The 17,857-nt window shown below is 38.3% G+C and overlaps 1 protein-coding gene across 1 annotated transcript in view; it reads right to left on the reverse strand.

Annotated features, from left to right (window-relative positions):
- Nucleotides 1-17,857, reverse strand: part of LOC128998143 (uncharacterized) — a 46,478-nt gene that overhangs the window by 17,148 nt on the left and 11,473 nt on the right. Inside the window, exons 3-5 of the mRNA XM_054424146.1 lie at nt 15,241-15,408; nt 12,518-12,667; nt 7,415-7,567 (exon numbers count right to left, since the gene is read on the reverse strand). Of these exons, the coding sequence (XP_054280121.1) occupies nt 7,415-7,567; nt 12,518-12,667; nt 15,241-15,408 (471 nt within the window). The remainder of the gene's footprint in view (nt 1-7,414; nt 7,568-12,517; nt 12,668-15,240; nt 15,409-17,857) is intronic.

Here is a 17,857-nt window from a genome sequence, read left to right on the forward strand (position 1 = left end):
TGACTAGAGAGCAATGACAAACCCATAGTTAAATGCAAAGACAACAGTGTATTTTTAACAGACAAGTATAGCAATTTTTATTGGATTAAAGATAGCATAATGGAGGACGCTATGGAACGTTTTGTTATTGAACTTGGAGGTGTGGATTCAGAAGATAGTGAATGTGAAGATTCGGACACCGATTCAATATCAGACTCTGACCTTGCAACTCCATAGTAACTTAAGGTAACTGATATAATTTACTTAAAGATTCCTTCCTTCATTACTATTGTTTATTATTGTAACTATTATGTGTAATTAAATAAATTATAGTTTTCTGTTGTTGATGATGACAGATACAATTAAGAATGTTTAATTTGTATTTTTTGTCTGATACGTCACGATAATATTACGAGATAATGGAAAATATCCATAAGTCATCACAAATATTTTGTAATTATATGGTAATTTAAAACTACATTTGCAATCACATTCAAGATGCCACCAACACTCCCTGTGGCCGACCAACAGGCGGCGTGTGTTGGTGTTAAGCATCCGCTGGGAGTAGAGGGGAGTGGGAGGGAGCACGCGTAAACAAGTCTGAAGTCTTGCGCTTACAGTACAACATCAATTTATTCTTGGCTTACCGTATATTAGGCTACTTAGTCATGACGAGCTACTCATATTATGTAATTCAACTGTAAATTGGTGAAATCCATTGGCAATAAAATAAAATAAAAAACAAATCCCAATTAAGGAGTCATTTTAAAACGATCATTAAGAGGCACAGTTATAAGACCTACCAAACATTTTCCTGACCATACTCTGAAAAGAAACTCAAAGGGAAAGATGTTAAACCTCTATGATTATTTAATTAATATTTAACCATAGGCTATGTTATTCTATTTAATTTCTTTCACCTAATATTGTCTTGTAATTTTGTCATTATTAAGGTTTAGACTCTTTGATTTGTTTCATATTTTACTTTGAAAGACAAAAAAAGCTGTTGGATGTTCTTATGAAATGTTAGCCCAGCCAAAATATAAATTCTGTTCAATAGTTAATACAATTGTAATATTATAAATATTTCAAAAATTCAAATTAGTTTCTTGACCTATGATGCAATTTATATTAATTCAGTCTAACCTTGGTAGGCTATAGCAAATGTTAAGGGACCGAACTGAATATTCGTTATACCAATTATTTTGTTAAAACAGGGTTTGTTACAATGATATAATGATTTTATTCGGCCAATCAACGATATTGTTACAGGCTTTGTCAAACAGTGTACAAGCATTGTTATATTGAGTTTAGGTTTTCCGGAATATAGCTAAGTCGAGGTTCACAAACAGCATCGCTCAATATAGGTTGAGTTTTGACCTCGTTAAAACACAATAATGCATATGTGCAGCATATGTGAGGTAGTAGGGGGTAAAATGCTCACAATTTGCATTTTTATCATCAAAATACATTATTGGACAATATCCCTAACCTAACACTATGCTAACACTATTTTTGAAGGAAGACTATTCGCTCACTATTCGCTGTTATAAGGAAGATATTTTATTTTATTAATATTAAAGTAAGGAGTATTTTATTTGGACCAAGAAGAAACAAGTTAAGTTAGACAAGTCGAAGTTTGCTATTCGAGACAAGTCTGTGTTTGCTTAGAGATAAGAAGCTAACCCCACCACTACCGCTAAGGACAAAGGCGAAACGAGCAGTCTACAATGAGATCCAGGTTAGTGAACGTCTGTTCAGATCAGTGTAATTATTTCAGTGTCGTGTTTTCAATTAAGAGTCCTAATAGTATCTAAATATACGTTTATCGGTTTATAACAGTGGCGACGAGGCCTTTTTATCGATCCAGTGCGTGTTTTTACCGTTAGAATAACTCTAACTTCGGGTTGTAAGTTTGTCAATTTTGCCGACAAGTTTTTGCTCAGTGTACGCCATTTTGAAAAGTTGCCGAAACGGTTTCTGGAACTGTGAAGTAGTAACGGTGACTCCAACTATAACAGTGACTTGCAATCACAGTTGCTTGGGAACTAGTTTTTTTTTACACTGCTACTAAATTTGACCGGTTACAAATACCTGTTACTTCTGTTATTTCTTCTTGTTGAAGACTGCAATTGGAGTGCTGCTGTCTGCTGTGCAATTAATTGATGCTGATCGTTGAAACCAGGTTATGTTTGACTACGAAAAGTATTTAGTCACGTTTTTATCCAAGATATGTGCATCCGTGTACTTCCAAAAGTGAAATTGAATGTTATTTATCCTGAAATATGTCTTCAAAACAAATTGTGGGAAAGATCAGTGAATTTAATGAAGAGTTGGAATCGTTTGAAAACTACGTAGAAAGGTTAGAACATTTCTTTAAGATAAACACAATCAAGGATGAAAGTAAACTCTCATTTTTTGTCTCTATTATGGGACCGATGTTATATACAAAACTTAAGGATCTTTTGCACCCTAAAAAAGTAAATGAAGTTGAGTTTGCAGAGGTGATCTCTGTGCTTAAGAAACACTATACACCTACCTGTAATACTACCTATGAAAGGTTTATTTTTAACAAAAGGGGTCAAAAAGATGGTGAATCAATCACTGATTACTCAGTTCAGCTAAAGAAGCTAGCATCTACATGTAGTTTTGGGAATTTTTTGGATGAAGCCCTTAGGGACATGTTCTTGTGTGGGCTCAAGTCTTCTCATATACAAAGTAAATTATTAGCAGAAGGGGACACATTAACCTTTTCTAAGGCCCTTGAGATGGCACTTGTGATAGAGAACGCTGACAGAAACGTCAAATCCCTACATCCTGAAAAACAAATTTCTTCTGGGGATATAGGTTACGTTAATAGGAGATTTAACCCGAATCATAGTTCTGCTGAGAGATCATCAAAACCTCAAAACTTTAGACCTAGGGAACCACAACTGGGAAAATTTTCTTGTTTCCGTTGCGGAAAGCCCCACGATACTAATGCTTGTCCTTACGTAGAGTACACATGCTTCTACTGCAAAAGAAAGGGTCATTTATCAAACAAGTGCAGCAAAAATAAAAATAAGTTTAGGCCTAAAGGTGATAGGTTAAACATGTGTGATGTTGACGGTAGTGATGGGAGCGAGGACGAACCTCCCGTTAGCCACAATTCTGACCACGACTTGGAGCTATACACTATAGCCTATGCTAATTCTAGTGCAAAGAAGCAAAGTGGTTTTGTAACTGAAGTTATGATAAACGATGTGCCAGTTGAAATGGTAATTGACACAGGCGCAGTAGTCACAGTAATGCCTGAAGATGTCTATTTTGAAAAGTTTAATCAATCAATGCCTACCTTAGAGAGTTGTAATGTTAAACTAAAGACCTATACTGGAGAGAGAATTCGAATCTTGGGCGAGTTCCAGGCCAACGTGTCCACGGGCCGAAGCAGTCAGCGCCTGCCAGTAGTAGTCATCGAGAGCAACGGCTCACATCAACCTCCGCTATTGGGAAGGAACTGGATTGAGAAAATACAGTTGGACTGGGACTGTATGAAACCAAATGGCTCGGACGGAGAACAAAACGTCGCAGCTCTTCGTCTTACGCAAGGTAAGACTGTTCATATTCCTGAGTTAATTTCGACATTGAAAAAGAGGTATTCACCAGTTTTTGAGCAAACAATAGGTGAAATTAAGGGTATTTCTGTTGATTTGGTATTAAAAGAAAATTCCAAACCTGTTTTTTGTAAGACAAGGAATGTACCTTTCGCATTACGTGAAGCCGTTGAGAACGAGCTTAACAACTTACAGAGTAACGGTATCATCTATCCTGTGACGAAGTCGCAATGGTCAACACCAATTGTTACAGTTGTCAAACCTGATAAAAGGGTAAGAATTTGTGGGGATTTTAAGGTGACAATAAATCCATGCTTAAGAACGGATTACTATCCGCTCCCCACTCCTGATGACATTTTTTCACAAATTTCAGGAGCCAAACTGTTTACAAAGCTTGATCTTTCTGCAGCGTACAACCAACTTAAGGTTAACAAATTCTCACAGGAGCTGCTAACCATAACCACCCACAAAGGTCTTTTTAGGTTTGCCAGGCTGCCTTATGGCATTACTAGTGCAGGTGCACTATTCCAGTCAGCAATGGATAAGATTTTAAACGGACTCGAAAACACTTTTTGTTACTTAGACGATATCTTAATTGTAGCAAAATCTACTGATGAAATGTTAGGACGAGTGGATGCTGTTCTTCAACGATTATGTGATCATGGAATCAAGGTAAACAATGCCAAGAGTGAGTTCTTTCAGGAGTCTCTGATTTTCTTAGGGCACCGCCTAGATGCAAGAGGAATTCATCAAAGTGAGGTTCTCACTGAAGCTATCGTAAACGCTCCTCGACCAGAGAATATAAGTCAACTGCGTTCTTATCTTGGACTTCTCAACTACTATGGCAAGTTTCTACCTAACTTATCTACAATATTACATCCCTTGTATAGGCTGCTAAATAATGACGTCAAATGGACGTGGTGTGAAGAATGTGAACGAGCATTCAGAACTAGTAAGGAACTACTGTGTAAAGACAATGTTCTAACCTTTTGATCCTAACCTTGAAATAATTGTTACTTGTGACAGCTCTAGTTTTGGAATAGGTGGCGTAATTGCTCACATCTTACCAGATGGTTCCGAGCGTCCGATTGCTTTTGCGAGCCGCACCTTATCAAAATGTGAGATCAAATATAGCCAGGTTGAAAAGGAAGCACTAGCCTTGATATTTGCCATACGCAAGTTCAACAATTTTCTGTACGGTCGCAAGTTCACACTGGTAACGGATCATAGGCCACTCATATTTCTATTAGGCCCTACTAAGGGGATACCTACGCTAGCGGCAGCCCGAATCCAACGTTGGGCATTAACACTAGCAGCATATCAGTATGAGATCAAATATAAGAAAGGATCGGAAATATCCAACGCTGACGCCCTGTCTAGACTACCCTGTGAAGGCTCAGAGGACGAAGGGGAAATATCCTTCTTCTCAACATCTAACGAGCTGCCCATAACCTATAAGGAGTTAGCAACAGCAACCAAGTATGATCCTATTTTGTCGAAAGTAATCGATTATACAACAAATGGCTGGCCTAATCTTCCGGACGATGATCAACTAAAACCCTATCTGAACAAAACAGCTCAACTCTCCGTTGATTCCAACTGTCTACTATGGGGCAATCGAGTGATTATACCGCCTACTCACCGTAAGGAAGTTTTAACATTACTGCACACTGAACACCCAGGTGAATCAAGAATGAAATCGCTTGCTCGGAGCTACGTGTGGTGGCCTCGGATGGACCAAGACATCGAAGAGATGGTAAAGGGATGCATGGTTTGTCAGACAACCCGGAAGTCAGCACCACTAGCGCCACTACAGCCTTGGACTTGGCCTAAACATAACTGGCAAAGATTACACCTAGATTTCGCCTATCACGAGGGAAAGGAATTTCTCATTATTGTAGATAGCCATTCAAAATGGATAGAAATTTTTTACATGCCATCTACAACAGCCAGCAGGACGATTGAGAAACTCCGACACTGTTTTGCAGCATATGGTCTTGCTTCGACAGTGGTGACAGACAGTGGCCCACAGTTCACCTCCCAAGAGTTTGGTGATTTTTTTAGATCAAATGGTGTTAGTCATGTCTTGACGCCTCCATATCATCCGGCCTCAAATGGCCTAGCGGAACGTGCCGTACAAACCGTTAAAGACGCCTTTGTGAAGCAAATGTTACAGGATGATAGAGACAAAGCCAATAGGTCATTACAACACCGTATGGATTCATTCCTATTTGTCTACAGGAACACTCCCCATTCAATCACGGGGCAAACACCATCCGAGACATTTTTGAAGTTTAAGCCAAAATGCCACCTAAGCCTTCTAAAACCGCACATAGCTAAACAGATGTTAGATAAGCAAGAAAAGATTGTGAACACGGCTAATCAAAACAGGGGAAATTTTCGGAATTTCAATATTAGCGACCGAGTGTTTGTGAAAACAGTCCGAAACGAAAAGATAAACTGGCAACCTGGAACCATCATAAAAATTATTAGTCCAGTTACGTTTCTAGCTAAGGTTGATGGTAGAACAAGGTTTGTGCACGCAGACCACTTGAGAAAATGTATGGCTCAATCTGATGAAGATGATGTTGTGACTCAATTTCCTAGGGAAAATTTCCAGCAGAGTCCGAGACCAGCACAGACTAAAACACCCATCAAGACTCCAGAAAACACGAGTTCCCCTGAGACAACTAACGGGAAAGACGAAAATCAAATCATGGAAGAAAACAGAGGTTTGACGACACACGGCCAAAGCCCTATCGGTCTCCGACGCTCTCAAAGAACTCGGAAACCACCAATCAAAATAGACTTGTAGACGAAGAAGAAATCCTCCCAAATTTATTTTGTAAATATTTTATTTTGTGAATTATCTTATTTGGTTGGGAGGAATTGTTATAAGGAAGATATTTTATTTTATTAATATTAAAGTAAGGAGTATTTTATTTGGACCAAGAAGAAACGAGTTAAGTTAGACAAGTCGAAGTTTGCTATTCGAGACAAGTCTGTGTTTGCTTAGAGATAAGAAGCTAACCCCACCACTACCGCTAAGGACAAAGGCGAAACGAGCAGTCTACAATGAGATCCAGGTTAGTGAACGTCTGTTCAGATCAGTGTAATTATTTCAGTGTCGTGTTTTCAATTAAGAGTCCTAATAGTATCTAAATATACGTTTATCGGTTTATAACAGAGTGTATATCAAAAAGTTATTGGTTTAAGATCAGTTCTGACATCGTCTGTTGTTTTTGTTAAGTTACTATCTGAATGTGTACAAACAGATTTTTGGTATTACATTTTTATATTATTATATTTTAAATACTAATACACAATGATGTTTTTCTTGATTTTTTGCAACATTTGCAGCCGATGCGCGACCGGAAGATATTAACATACAATACTATTATTTAAATATCAATTTCTTAGTGTCTTGTAGATGACATTTTTAACTATTAAATATTAAAAATGAAATTTTTTTTTTAATTTAAAAATTTCCGATAAAATATGAGTTTTTAATTTTTTTCCAAACTTTAGAGCACATGCGCGACCGGAAGATAACAACCAATATTTTTAATATTTTTATCCTTTTTTGGTCTTACAATTTAGCAGCTTTTCCAAGGTATTACAACTAGAAAAAAAATTATTGATTTTTTTCTACCCACCCTAATGAGCATTTTACAATTTCATGTTCAATTCAATTTGTGGGGGGCGCAATGAAGAGGAAGACCTACCTTCCCCCACAAGGTAGGTGGAGAGGGGCGCAATTATCTCTCGGGCCTATAGCGCATCACATGCAAACCGCAGCCATGGAGTGCAGCCAAGGTTTGAAGCAAGAAGTATTACTTTACCTGGTCTTTATCATCAAGCCGTTCTGTGACACTGTGAAAGCCTGTTGTGAGTATGTGGACAATGTATCGGTGCAGAACTGTCACTAAACGCTTACAATGCTCTTCTAGCCAATGAGCCAGGTAGATCACTGGTAGTGAGTCTTTCTTGTGGAACTGAAAACAGATACAAAGTGGTTAGGCTATTATAACAGGGTGTCTAGTTTATTTCCATTATAAAATTCAATACTAATTCCAGACTTTTCAAGACTAATTCCAGATTTTTCAAGACTAGTTTTATTAACAATTAGTGGGTGCTGATACCAAAATGTATCGATTCTCGATTCTTGATACCGATACCAATTTTAATAGCTTAACCAAATTTTCTAAATAATACTACACCAACCCCTGTCTTTGTCATAAAGTAGTATTATGATAATATGGTGTTTTCAAGTAAAGAAATAATGCAGCAATAAAAAATTCTAACTAGCAAATTTGGTTTTTTTTTATCATGAAGTCTTCCATGTACCGTACGTTTAGACATCATCATTGTCTGCAGCGGTTACAGAAACGTGATCGTCGTCCGCGATCACGGCAAAATCATGAACATTTCCCGCGGCCTTGTAGACATCAATGACATCATCGTCGTCTCCCGCGGTCTCAGAAACGTCATCGTCAACGTCCGCAATCGCGGCAAAATCATGAACATTTCCCGCGGCTGTTTAGACATTACCGTCATCTCCCACGGTCACGGAAACGTTATCGTCGACGTCCGCAATCACGGCAAAATCATGACATTTCCCGCGGCCGTGTAGACATCATCGTCGTCTCCCGCGGTCACGGAAACGTCATCGTCATCTCCCGCGATCACGGAAACGTCATTGTCGTCGTCCGCGATCGCATCAAAATCATGAACATTTCCCGCGGCCGAGCAGACATCATCGTTGTCTCCCGCGGTCACGGTAACGTCATCGTCGTCTCCTGCTGTCACAGAAACGTCATCGTCGTCTCTCGTGGTTTCGGAAACGTCATCGTCGTCGTCCACTATCGCGGCAAAATCGTGAACATTTCTCGAGGCCGTGTAGACCATCATTATTGGCTTTCGCGGTTACGTAAACGCAAGACGACGATGTCGTCAAAATCATGATAATTCCCGACTTTGAAATCAAATTTAAGACTAAATCCCGACTTTTCAAGACCATTTTGAAATTCAATACTAATTCCCGACTTTCCCGATTTTCCCGACTACTAGACACCCTGTTATAATCATCTGTGTGTTGGTGTATCAGTGCCTTTGATGATAGCAAGATGGACTATCTGAGGTAGCAGTGTCGTGGGTTTGAGGCCCATTGCCGCATCTCAAAATTGATCAGCACAGTTCATTCTTGTACTGTAAAAGTGTTACAATAGGTTTAACTTGTTAGGCATTTATTTTACAGAGAACTTTAAATGAACAACTTCCCTTATTTTTTTGTAACGTTTTACGACATGCTATTTTTTATTTTAAAAAATTTTTCAATGGCAAAGCCCACTTTTTATGATCATTTTGGATTCCACATAAGATTTTAAGACATGTTTACTCTTGTCATTTTTGTGATACTCCTAACTGTTTAGAAGATACAGCCATAGGAACCTAGGAGGGACATATCTTCGGGGCCGCAGGAGATGTTTAAGATGGAACCGGGACCGCGGGACATGTCGACGATGGTGACGTCACCACAGAACATGTCTACAATGGCGTTGTAACGGAAGGAAATCTCGACGATAGCGCCGTGACCGCGGGACGTGTTGATAGGAATTGTGATAGTACAGATAGTTTTTTTTTTTTTTTTTTTTTTTAATAGAGGGCCAGGCTTCAAGTAACCATGGGATTGCAACGCAGCTAGAACAGCTTATTGTGCACCCTCATTCACAGGTCCTCATTCTTTGTCAAATCCCAGGTCCTTTGTGAACCGTGAGATCCTTTTGACAATGGTGACCCGTTCTTCCCTTTGATCTCCAGTCGATAGGCCAAGGGATCTCATGCGCAGACCTTGTAGGGCTGGGCACATAAATATCACGTGGAATGCTGTCTCCTCCTCCTCTCCACATTTCCTACATAAGAGGCTTTCAACTTGAATTCCCATCTTGTGTAAATGTCCACGGAATACCCAATGGCCGCTAATAAAGCCAACCACCTTCCGCAGGGTCTTCCTACTCAGCCCAAGGGCTTCTGCCGCTATCGCACCTGTAGGTGCCTTCAGCATTCTCTTTGACTGTACATTTCCTTCTGTTCTTTCCCAGTTCCTTTGATGTTCTATGCCCATCCACTGGCGAACAGCTCTCCGTGCTGTGTTGTAAGCAATACCACACGTCGGCTCTGGACCCATGAGCGGGCTTTCAGCTCCTTTGTTTGCCCACTTGTCAGCTCCCTCATTGCCAGCAATACCTTTATGCCCTGGAACCCAACTAAGGATGATCCTGTTGGTCTTTCCCAGGGCTTTCATGGCTTGATGACAGTCCCATACAGCCTTGGAGGTAAAGTCGAAACTGTCAAGTGCCATTAGTGCTGCTTTGCTGTCTGAGTTCATGTATATAGTGTGGCCTATAAGACCGCGCTTCAAACACACTCTCGCACACTCAGACAGGGCCACCACTTCTGCCTGGAATACAGTGGCCATTTTTCCCAAACTTACGCATAACTGCACCTTGGGTCTGACTCCATATATTCCAGCCCCCGTGCCCGTTGGCTTTTTTGAGCCATCCGTATACCAGGTGATCCCCCTTTTCATGAATTCAGGTTCACCCTTATCCCAGGCATCCCTGTCAACAATGTTAACATTGTATGGTTTTTCTAGATCTGTGATCTTCACCATCCTGTCTGGTAGCATTTCCAAGGAGTTCTTTTGCACCTTGTCCACAATTCTTGTGTGCTCACTGGAGGCATTATACTTCCAGTTGCCACTACAAGCCATTCTGTAGGCTGCCATCCTTGCCTCTCCTTTCACAATGATGTCGAGAGGTGGCAGGTTTAGCACTACTTCCAGGGCTGCAGTTGGAGTGCCTCTCATGGCTCCTGTGATGCTAAGGCATGCTACTCGCTGGATCTTTTGTAGTCTCTTTACAGCGGTAGTTTGCATTACCTTGGTCCACCAGACCACCGAGCCATACACCATCATCGGTCTTGCGACCCTAGTGTATAGCCAGTTAGTCATTTGTGGACTTAGACCCCAGGTCTTCCCAACAGCCCGCCTCATCATCATAAGTGTGGTCTGAGAACGTTGCGTTATATGTGCCAAATGGCTGTTCCAGGTGAGCTTGTCGTCCAGCCTTATTCCTAGGTACTTGAACTCCCTCTTAACCTGGATCTGATTACCGAAGAGAGTTGGTACTCTAGCGATATCAACATTTCTCTTCCTTGTAAATGGTACCATTACAGTCTTCATTGGATTGACCCTCAGACCTTCCTGGTTACACCACCTCTCCACTATGGACAATGCCCTCTGCATGAGTTCCAGGCAAGTGTTCATAAATTTTCCTCTTATTAGTACAACAATATCGTCAGCATATCCTTGAGCGTACATGCCCTGTGCATTGAGCTCGGACAGGAGATCGTCAACCACCAGATTCCACAGATTTGGTGACAAGACGCCACCCTGTGGACACCCTCTTTGGGCCTTGACCTCTCTCACCGTCCCACACAGAGAAGCTTGCGCTCTCCTACTTTCGAGCATGTTGGCTATCCACCTCACTACAGTGCTTTCCACATTTCTTGACACCAGCTTTGATACAATAGAGCGAGTACTGGTGTTGTCAAAAGCTCCTTCTATATCAAGAAATGCAGCCACCGCTATTTCCTTGTTCGAGATAGCACTTTCAATCTTACTAACCAGCGCATGCAGGGCTGTTTCGCATGACTTTCCCTTCTGGTAGGCATGTTGGTTCGGATGCAAAGGATGGCTTACCAAGACCCTATCCTTTATTCGTCTATCCACTAATTTCTCCATGGTCTTCAGGAGAAACGATGTAAGGCTGATTGGTCTGAAAGCCTTGGGCACAGCATATGTATCCCTTCCGGGCTTCGGTATGAATACCACCCTTGAGGTCCTCCATGCTGTTGGTATAACTCCACTGGCTAAGCTGGTCCTGAAAAGACGCACCAAGGGGAGTATCAACTGGTCCCCACCTTCCTGCAAAAACCCAGGATAGATGCCATCGGTACCAGGAGCTTTAAATGGTTGAAATGCCCTAAGCGCCCATTTGATACCGTTATAGGTAATCACAGCCCTAGCGCAGGCCCAATCTTCTCTTACCGTCCGCACCCTAGTCTCTCTTTCTATCTCCACCTGGACTGTGCTCTGCGGTTGTAAGGATCCTGGGAAGTGAGCGCTCAAAAGGCTCTCCAGCACTTCTTCTGGGCCGTCTGTATATGTACCATCCTCCTTAAGCATTGTTCCTAAAGGATTAGCTTGACCTCGAGCTAGTACCCTATGAAGCTTTGCTAGTACAGATAGTGAGCACACATGATTCCGTAGTATTCAGAGCTAAGGACAAAGCAACAAGTTTGGTTTGGGTTTAGTTATCACAAAAAATTTATTGGGAAACTTACTTTACCAAGTTTATGAGATAGGTTTTTTGTTGTTTCTGAATCAGGCATCAATTTATTTGGTTGAAGTAGGGATAATATTATCACGTACTGTCACACAAATTAATGGTGCATCAATATTTCTAAACCTCTAAAAAGAATTCCCATAAGTAACCCTCAATCCCATTCTATTTTATTTTAAAATAGAGTGCAAGGGCTCAGCCAACCATGTCACTGGCAATTAAGCCCACAACGAGAAAAAACATCTAGATTTTGAAAAATCTATCCATAAAATATCTGTATTCTGTACAACCACTAATGTTCTACATACCACTACTTTGAGCCATTCTAAAGTATCCATTATACTGGTATGTGAGTATACTCCATAGAAAAGAAGATAAGAGGATTTAACAACAGATTCCATATACTATCTCAATAACTTACAATTAATATTGTTTCCATTCCGATCATGGGGATTAAACTGGATACCATAAATTTGACTCGTTCCTGCAACTTTATTTCTTTAACAGAGGTTCTAATGTGATAAACAACTATTGACTTACTGCAGAGTTAGATATAGCTTCAAGTGTTTTGAAAAGTTGCCGACAGCTCTGTGGGCCTTCAGGGTAGTGGTCCATAGATATCTTGTAGACAGTAAGTAACAGGCTCTGGAATTGTTCTGTGTTCATGTATTCTGCATTCCCAGCATACATCTGACAATCATCATTCATTATGACCCAGTCGAAACAACAACAAAAAAAGAATGTAAAAATACTGGTTTTTTATATTATTTACACAGTAATTTCTAGTGTTTATTTTTAATCATTTATAGTTTGTTTTCATTTTGTACAGAGTATAATTTGTTTGAAATGGAGAGTTTTCTTTTTCTTTTAATAATGATGAAAAGATAAAAATGAGTTTTAGCAAAATAATGGAATTAATATTACAGTATCTCAAAGGAACAAACTCTGTGTTGACTAGAAGCTGAATTAAAACAAGCAACTTAAATAATTTAATAAGTGACAGTATGATAACAGTTCTAATTTTCTGTCAAGATTTCTCAGAAACTACTGCAAAATAATGAATTAAATTATAACAATGTTGTTAACATAAAACTCAGAATTCTTGTAGGCTACCTCTTCATATCTGGAAAATGGCCAGCCTCCTAAAAATCTTGATTAAAAAAGTATACTGTATTTCTATTTAGGAATATAATTTCTGCATTTCAAGATCAGGTAATAAGACATGAGTCTAGAAAACCCCATATTTCATGTTTAAATGTTGACACTATTTGCATTGGTATAGGCTATACGATTTTGTAACCACGATTTGTAATTACTACCACAAATTCAGGGTGGCTAGTGAAATCACATTGAAAAATTCCCTGACTTTTCCCTGACAATTCCATGATTTTTTTAAACTTTCCCTGATCGACAAATTCAAAATTACAATTTTAATCCTAACCAATTCTTCAAAAGGACTAATCTTTATCTGAAGAATATCTTATGTTAAAAAAAAATACATAAAATCTATAGATACAGGCTAGCTTGTATTCAAACTTTGCAACATGCCTTAATAAAATTAAACTGAGTTTGATAAGATGATATGCAGTTTACAACAACATTTAATTTGTACAAAAATACAAAATTTATTTGTACAGACATATTTCTTAGTTTTCACCCACACGGCATAGGTACTCTCACCAGATCGACCTTTCCTAACAATTATTAAAATTATTTTAAACATTTTACAATTTTCCCTGACTTATGACAAAATGCCCTGACTTTTCCAGATATTTAATATTCCCTGACATTTCCAGGTTTTTCAGGTCACTAGCCACCCTGAAATTGTGAATGTTTTAACCCATAGATAGCTTATATATAGTTTCTTCCAACATCGACTCTCGATACTGCAACAACTAGGTTTTGATGAATCTTAATCCTCTATACCTTCATGCAAGGTTAGGTTTGAGTACCCTAATGTTAGTAAAGTATTTCCTCTTAACACGTTGAGTGCGGCATGAATTCAAACAGGCGCTTGCCAATGGAGGCGAGGCCCGGGCGAAGTCCCAGGGTGGCACCGTTACAGTGAACGCAATTGGCATTCAAATATTTCAATCTGAGGAATACCAAAAGAGCAGCGGTGATTGTACTACGTTACCCCGAGAATGGACGTAGTTCCCTGAAACACCCAAAGGTAGCAACACTGCCTGGATCAGTAGTCAGTGTCTTTGTAATGTGGCTTGAAGATAGAAAATCCCCGAAACCGAGACAAAAGTATTGTCAGACGGGATTTTACGGGAAATTTGTGTACCAACTTCACCAAAATAAAGCTCACATTCTAAACAACAGGCTAGCAACGATTACAACCTTCCCTGGCAATTCTACACTTTATATTAACTTTTTTTAGATTGTGATAAATTTAGTGGTTATGTTTAAACCACACGGTTGCTAGGATTAAACCGAAAGAAATATTAAGAAACAACATAGAGCACAGTATAGTTATGTTTCTAAAGTTAACGGTAGGCCTAAATGTGTAACTTTTTTAACACACCCATACTACTTTGTAAAACATAAAACATTTTTACGGCATATAAGTTAACTCGTAAATTGTGGTTAGGTTTTAGTACCGGTAATATAAAATATAATAATATTATATTGCATGGTAATCGTATTGTTATATTCCCTGGTTCATTCAGAAAAAATATACTTAAATACATTACAAGTGTCTTGAAAATAAAATTTCTTATTCAATTTTTAAATGACCTAAGCATACTGTTGGCATTGTACTCTTGCATTTTGGAAAATAACTGACAATGCCAGAGTTAAAAATCAATTTGTCGCTTTCTTTTTTGTAGAACTCTCTTTTTTAAGTATTATACCCCTGTAACATCTTTTGTTAGTCTGATTATAATAGCCTATTGTAATATAGTCTAATTAATGTCTAAATGAACAGTTATTATGACTCAACTTTCTACTAAGAATATTTTTTAATGGAAACATACCATTAGACTATTTTACAAAAATGATCCTGAAACATTTGTTGGTTGATGACTCAGTCGGTAGCATTTAGCCTCTTTAAAATAATATACTGTAAAACAATGTTATGAGCGCGACCCAATGCTGCACTACAATTTATAGTTCATTCTTTCCTTGGCTCGATATGTTTCACACCATGCTTGAAGCCCATGTAGGCTCAATGAAAAGGTTAAAAAGGTGGCTAACCTCTTAGAGAAAAAAAAACTGGTTAGTTGTTCGGAGGGATTAAGCAAATTGAGAACGCTCACCATGACGTACATCTGGATTTGTTGTTCATCAGTCATGACTGTCATCAGCTTGTCAACCTGAACTTTGAACATGGTTGGAGACAGAACGCTAGAAGACACACCTGCGCTTTGCTGCCAGTAGGAGAAGAGAATCTGCCCAAGCTCTGGATACTTGGGAAACAGGTAACGCTGCAACATATCAACAATTAACTAAACATTTAACTCTAAAACCCCAATATCTTTCTGTGCAGCTCCTACTTGTTTTTAATTTAACAGTAAAAACACACCTCTGCTATACCTGGCATCAAAATAGACAAATATGACTTAAACAGTATTTGTAACTTCCTTTCATCTAAGAACAGAATCCTGGAAGTAATGTACCTCTATATGAATCTTTATTAGGAGGTCGTGGTAATCATAATGGTGACGGATACAATTATTACAAAGAATGTATGAATACAAAGGGTAGAGGATTTAAAGACATATTTAACAGTTGGCTGTTTGGTTACAATTTTACACAAGTGTCCAACGCAGACTTTGAAATGCTATAATTAACATGTTAGGAAATCCACACACTTTAGGAAAGGAGAGGACACAATCTTTCACTTAGAAATCATAAGTGTAAGAGATAATTTAACTATAACATTACGGTGATTGGCAACGGGAGACTCATATCATTCCTTAATGTACTTATTCTAAATATCTCAGCAAAGCATATTTCAAATTGTTCCTGAGGTTTGTGTTGCCCTTATAAGCTGCTTATTAGATCAATCAACTATGTTAAGACACCATTAAATCCTGATGAATGGATAGTGATAGCAACCGGCTTTAAGTGAACTTCGTAATTTGATCAATGTATTGGTCTAGATGGCAAACATGTGGTAATGCACTGAATTATCAATCTTCTGATGAGAGTCTCAGCTTTGCCACTGAGGATGTGCCATCATAAAATGGCCAAAAAGTCTAGTTTTGTAAACAGTACAAATACCAACTTGACATGACTCTCACCGAAAGACAGAGATTTCAGTAATGAAACCGGCCACTTAAGCCTATATAAGAAAAATGTGGTACGGTAATACAATCCCCATTACAGTAGGCCTACTCCAAAAGTCCTCCCCTTGTGTTAATTGAGAAAATTTCACAGTGAAAAACGCATGAAACATAATGCGTTTCATTCAAAAAACGCAAGTGAACTCAAAATATACAAAGCACAAGTGTCTCTGGCTAGCAACTGGCTCAGACTGATGGAAAACATTTAGGAGATTTCACTCTTAACAACTTCTCACTAAACAATATCTCCAAAAAAAAAAAATATCGGATATAGCCCAGGGAATTTGTTTGCTACGTCCACAATGGAATATGACAAACACATGTTTGTTGAATATAAGAAAGTGTTTCAACAAACATGTTTGCCAAAAGTTTGTTCAGTGTGGCTGAACAAGGTAACACATTAGTAAAGTAGTTACAAAATAGTAAATTTATACCAGGAATGATAAGATTAGGTTGGTTCAAACAAGACCTTGGATATTGTTCTATGAGGCAAACTTTTAACCTAACCCAGTCTTTTGATTTGATTGTTAATAACGACAAATATCTGATTGTTGTCACTGAAAACCCAAAAGCAAAATAATAAAACAAATATAATTGAAATTCGGTTCAATTACACATTTTATCTAGCAAACACAATAAATTGGCATATAAATAAACATGACCTTTTTTTATCAACATGCATTAGGTTATCTAATCTGTGCAATTAATAAAGAAACAACCAAGGCTGTATCCCAGGTATAGCTTAGTTATTATAACACTCATTTAACACTTTTCATATACAAGCACTACACATTGATGAACCATGTATTGTATTATCATCTATTAGTAAGCCTGTGACACAATTGATCTCTTAAAACACACCCTAAATGAAACGCACAAATATAGTGGTGGTTTTATTTCCTTATTAGTTTTATTTTGCATAAGCCTTCATAACAAAAGGTTGGTAAAACATGGTATTATACTATTCATGACAGACGAGAAAACAAATCAAGAAAATTTTCAAATTGAATCAGCCCTTGGATTACTTTTTTTTATATTAGGCCAAAATGGTCTTTGAAAAACATAACTATAAAAAGCTTTATAAATATTTACAAACGGATTAGGCCTAGCTTAGAAATACTAACAACCTATAGTGCTACATTTTCAGTGAATTTTCCTATTAGAGAAGAGGCTATTACCAAAGGTAGCATTGTGGGACCTAGACTAAGACGAATTTACTTTTTCATTTTTATATCTTCAGAAGCCAAAAGCCACAGTGTGTGTGTGAGAGTGAATATGATAACTTGAGCAATTGTAGTCTGATTTAGTATGATGATTAATGGTCATGGGTAACATTCTAAGAACTGCTCATTTAAAATTACCATTTCATTCTTATTGAGAATAATTAAACTGTGTTGTTGTTTGTTTCAGGAAAATGTATTGACTTTATACTAAGTTTTTAACAATTTACGAAAAAACACACTTTTTCCCTTTCCTGGAGCAGCTGTATTAGAACTCGTTACACCTAATTTTACTTAAATAGGGAATAAATCTGACTTGTTCAGAGGAATATTTCTGTAAAAATCCAACCAGGCAAATGGAAATTTGG

The sequence above is a fragment of the Macrosteles quadrilineatus genome, unplaced genomic scaffold, assembly GCF_028750875.1.
Source record: "Macrosteles quadrilineatus isolate MER2022 unplaced genomic scaffold, UCM_ALF_1.0 Scaffold_7__1_contigs__length_78375512, whole genome shotgun sequence".
Lineage (NCBI taxonomy): Eukaryota > Metazoa > Arthropoda > Insecta > Hemiptera > Cicadellidae > Macrosteles > Macrosteles quadrilineatus.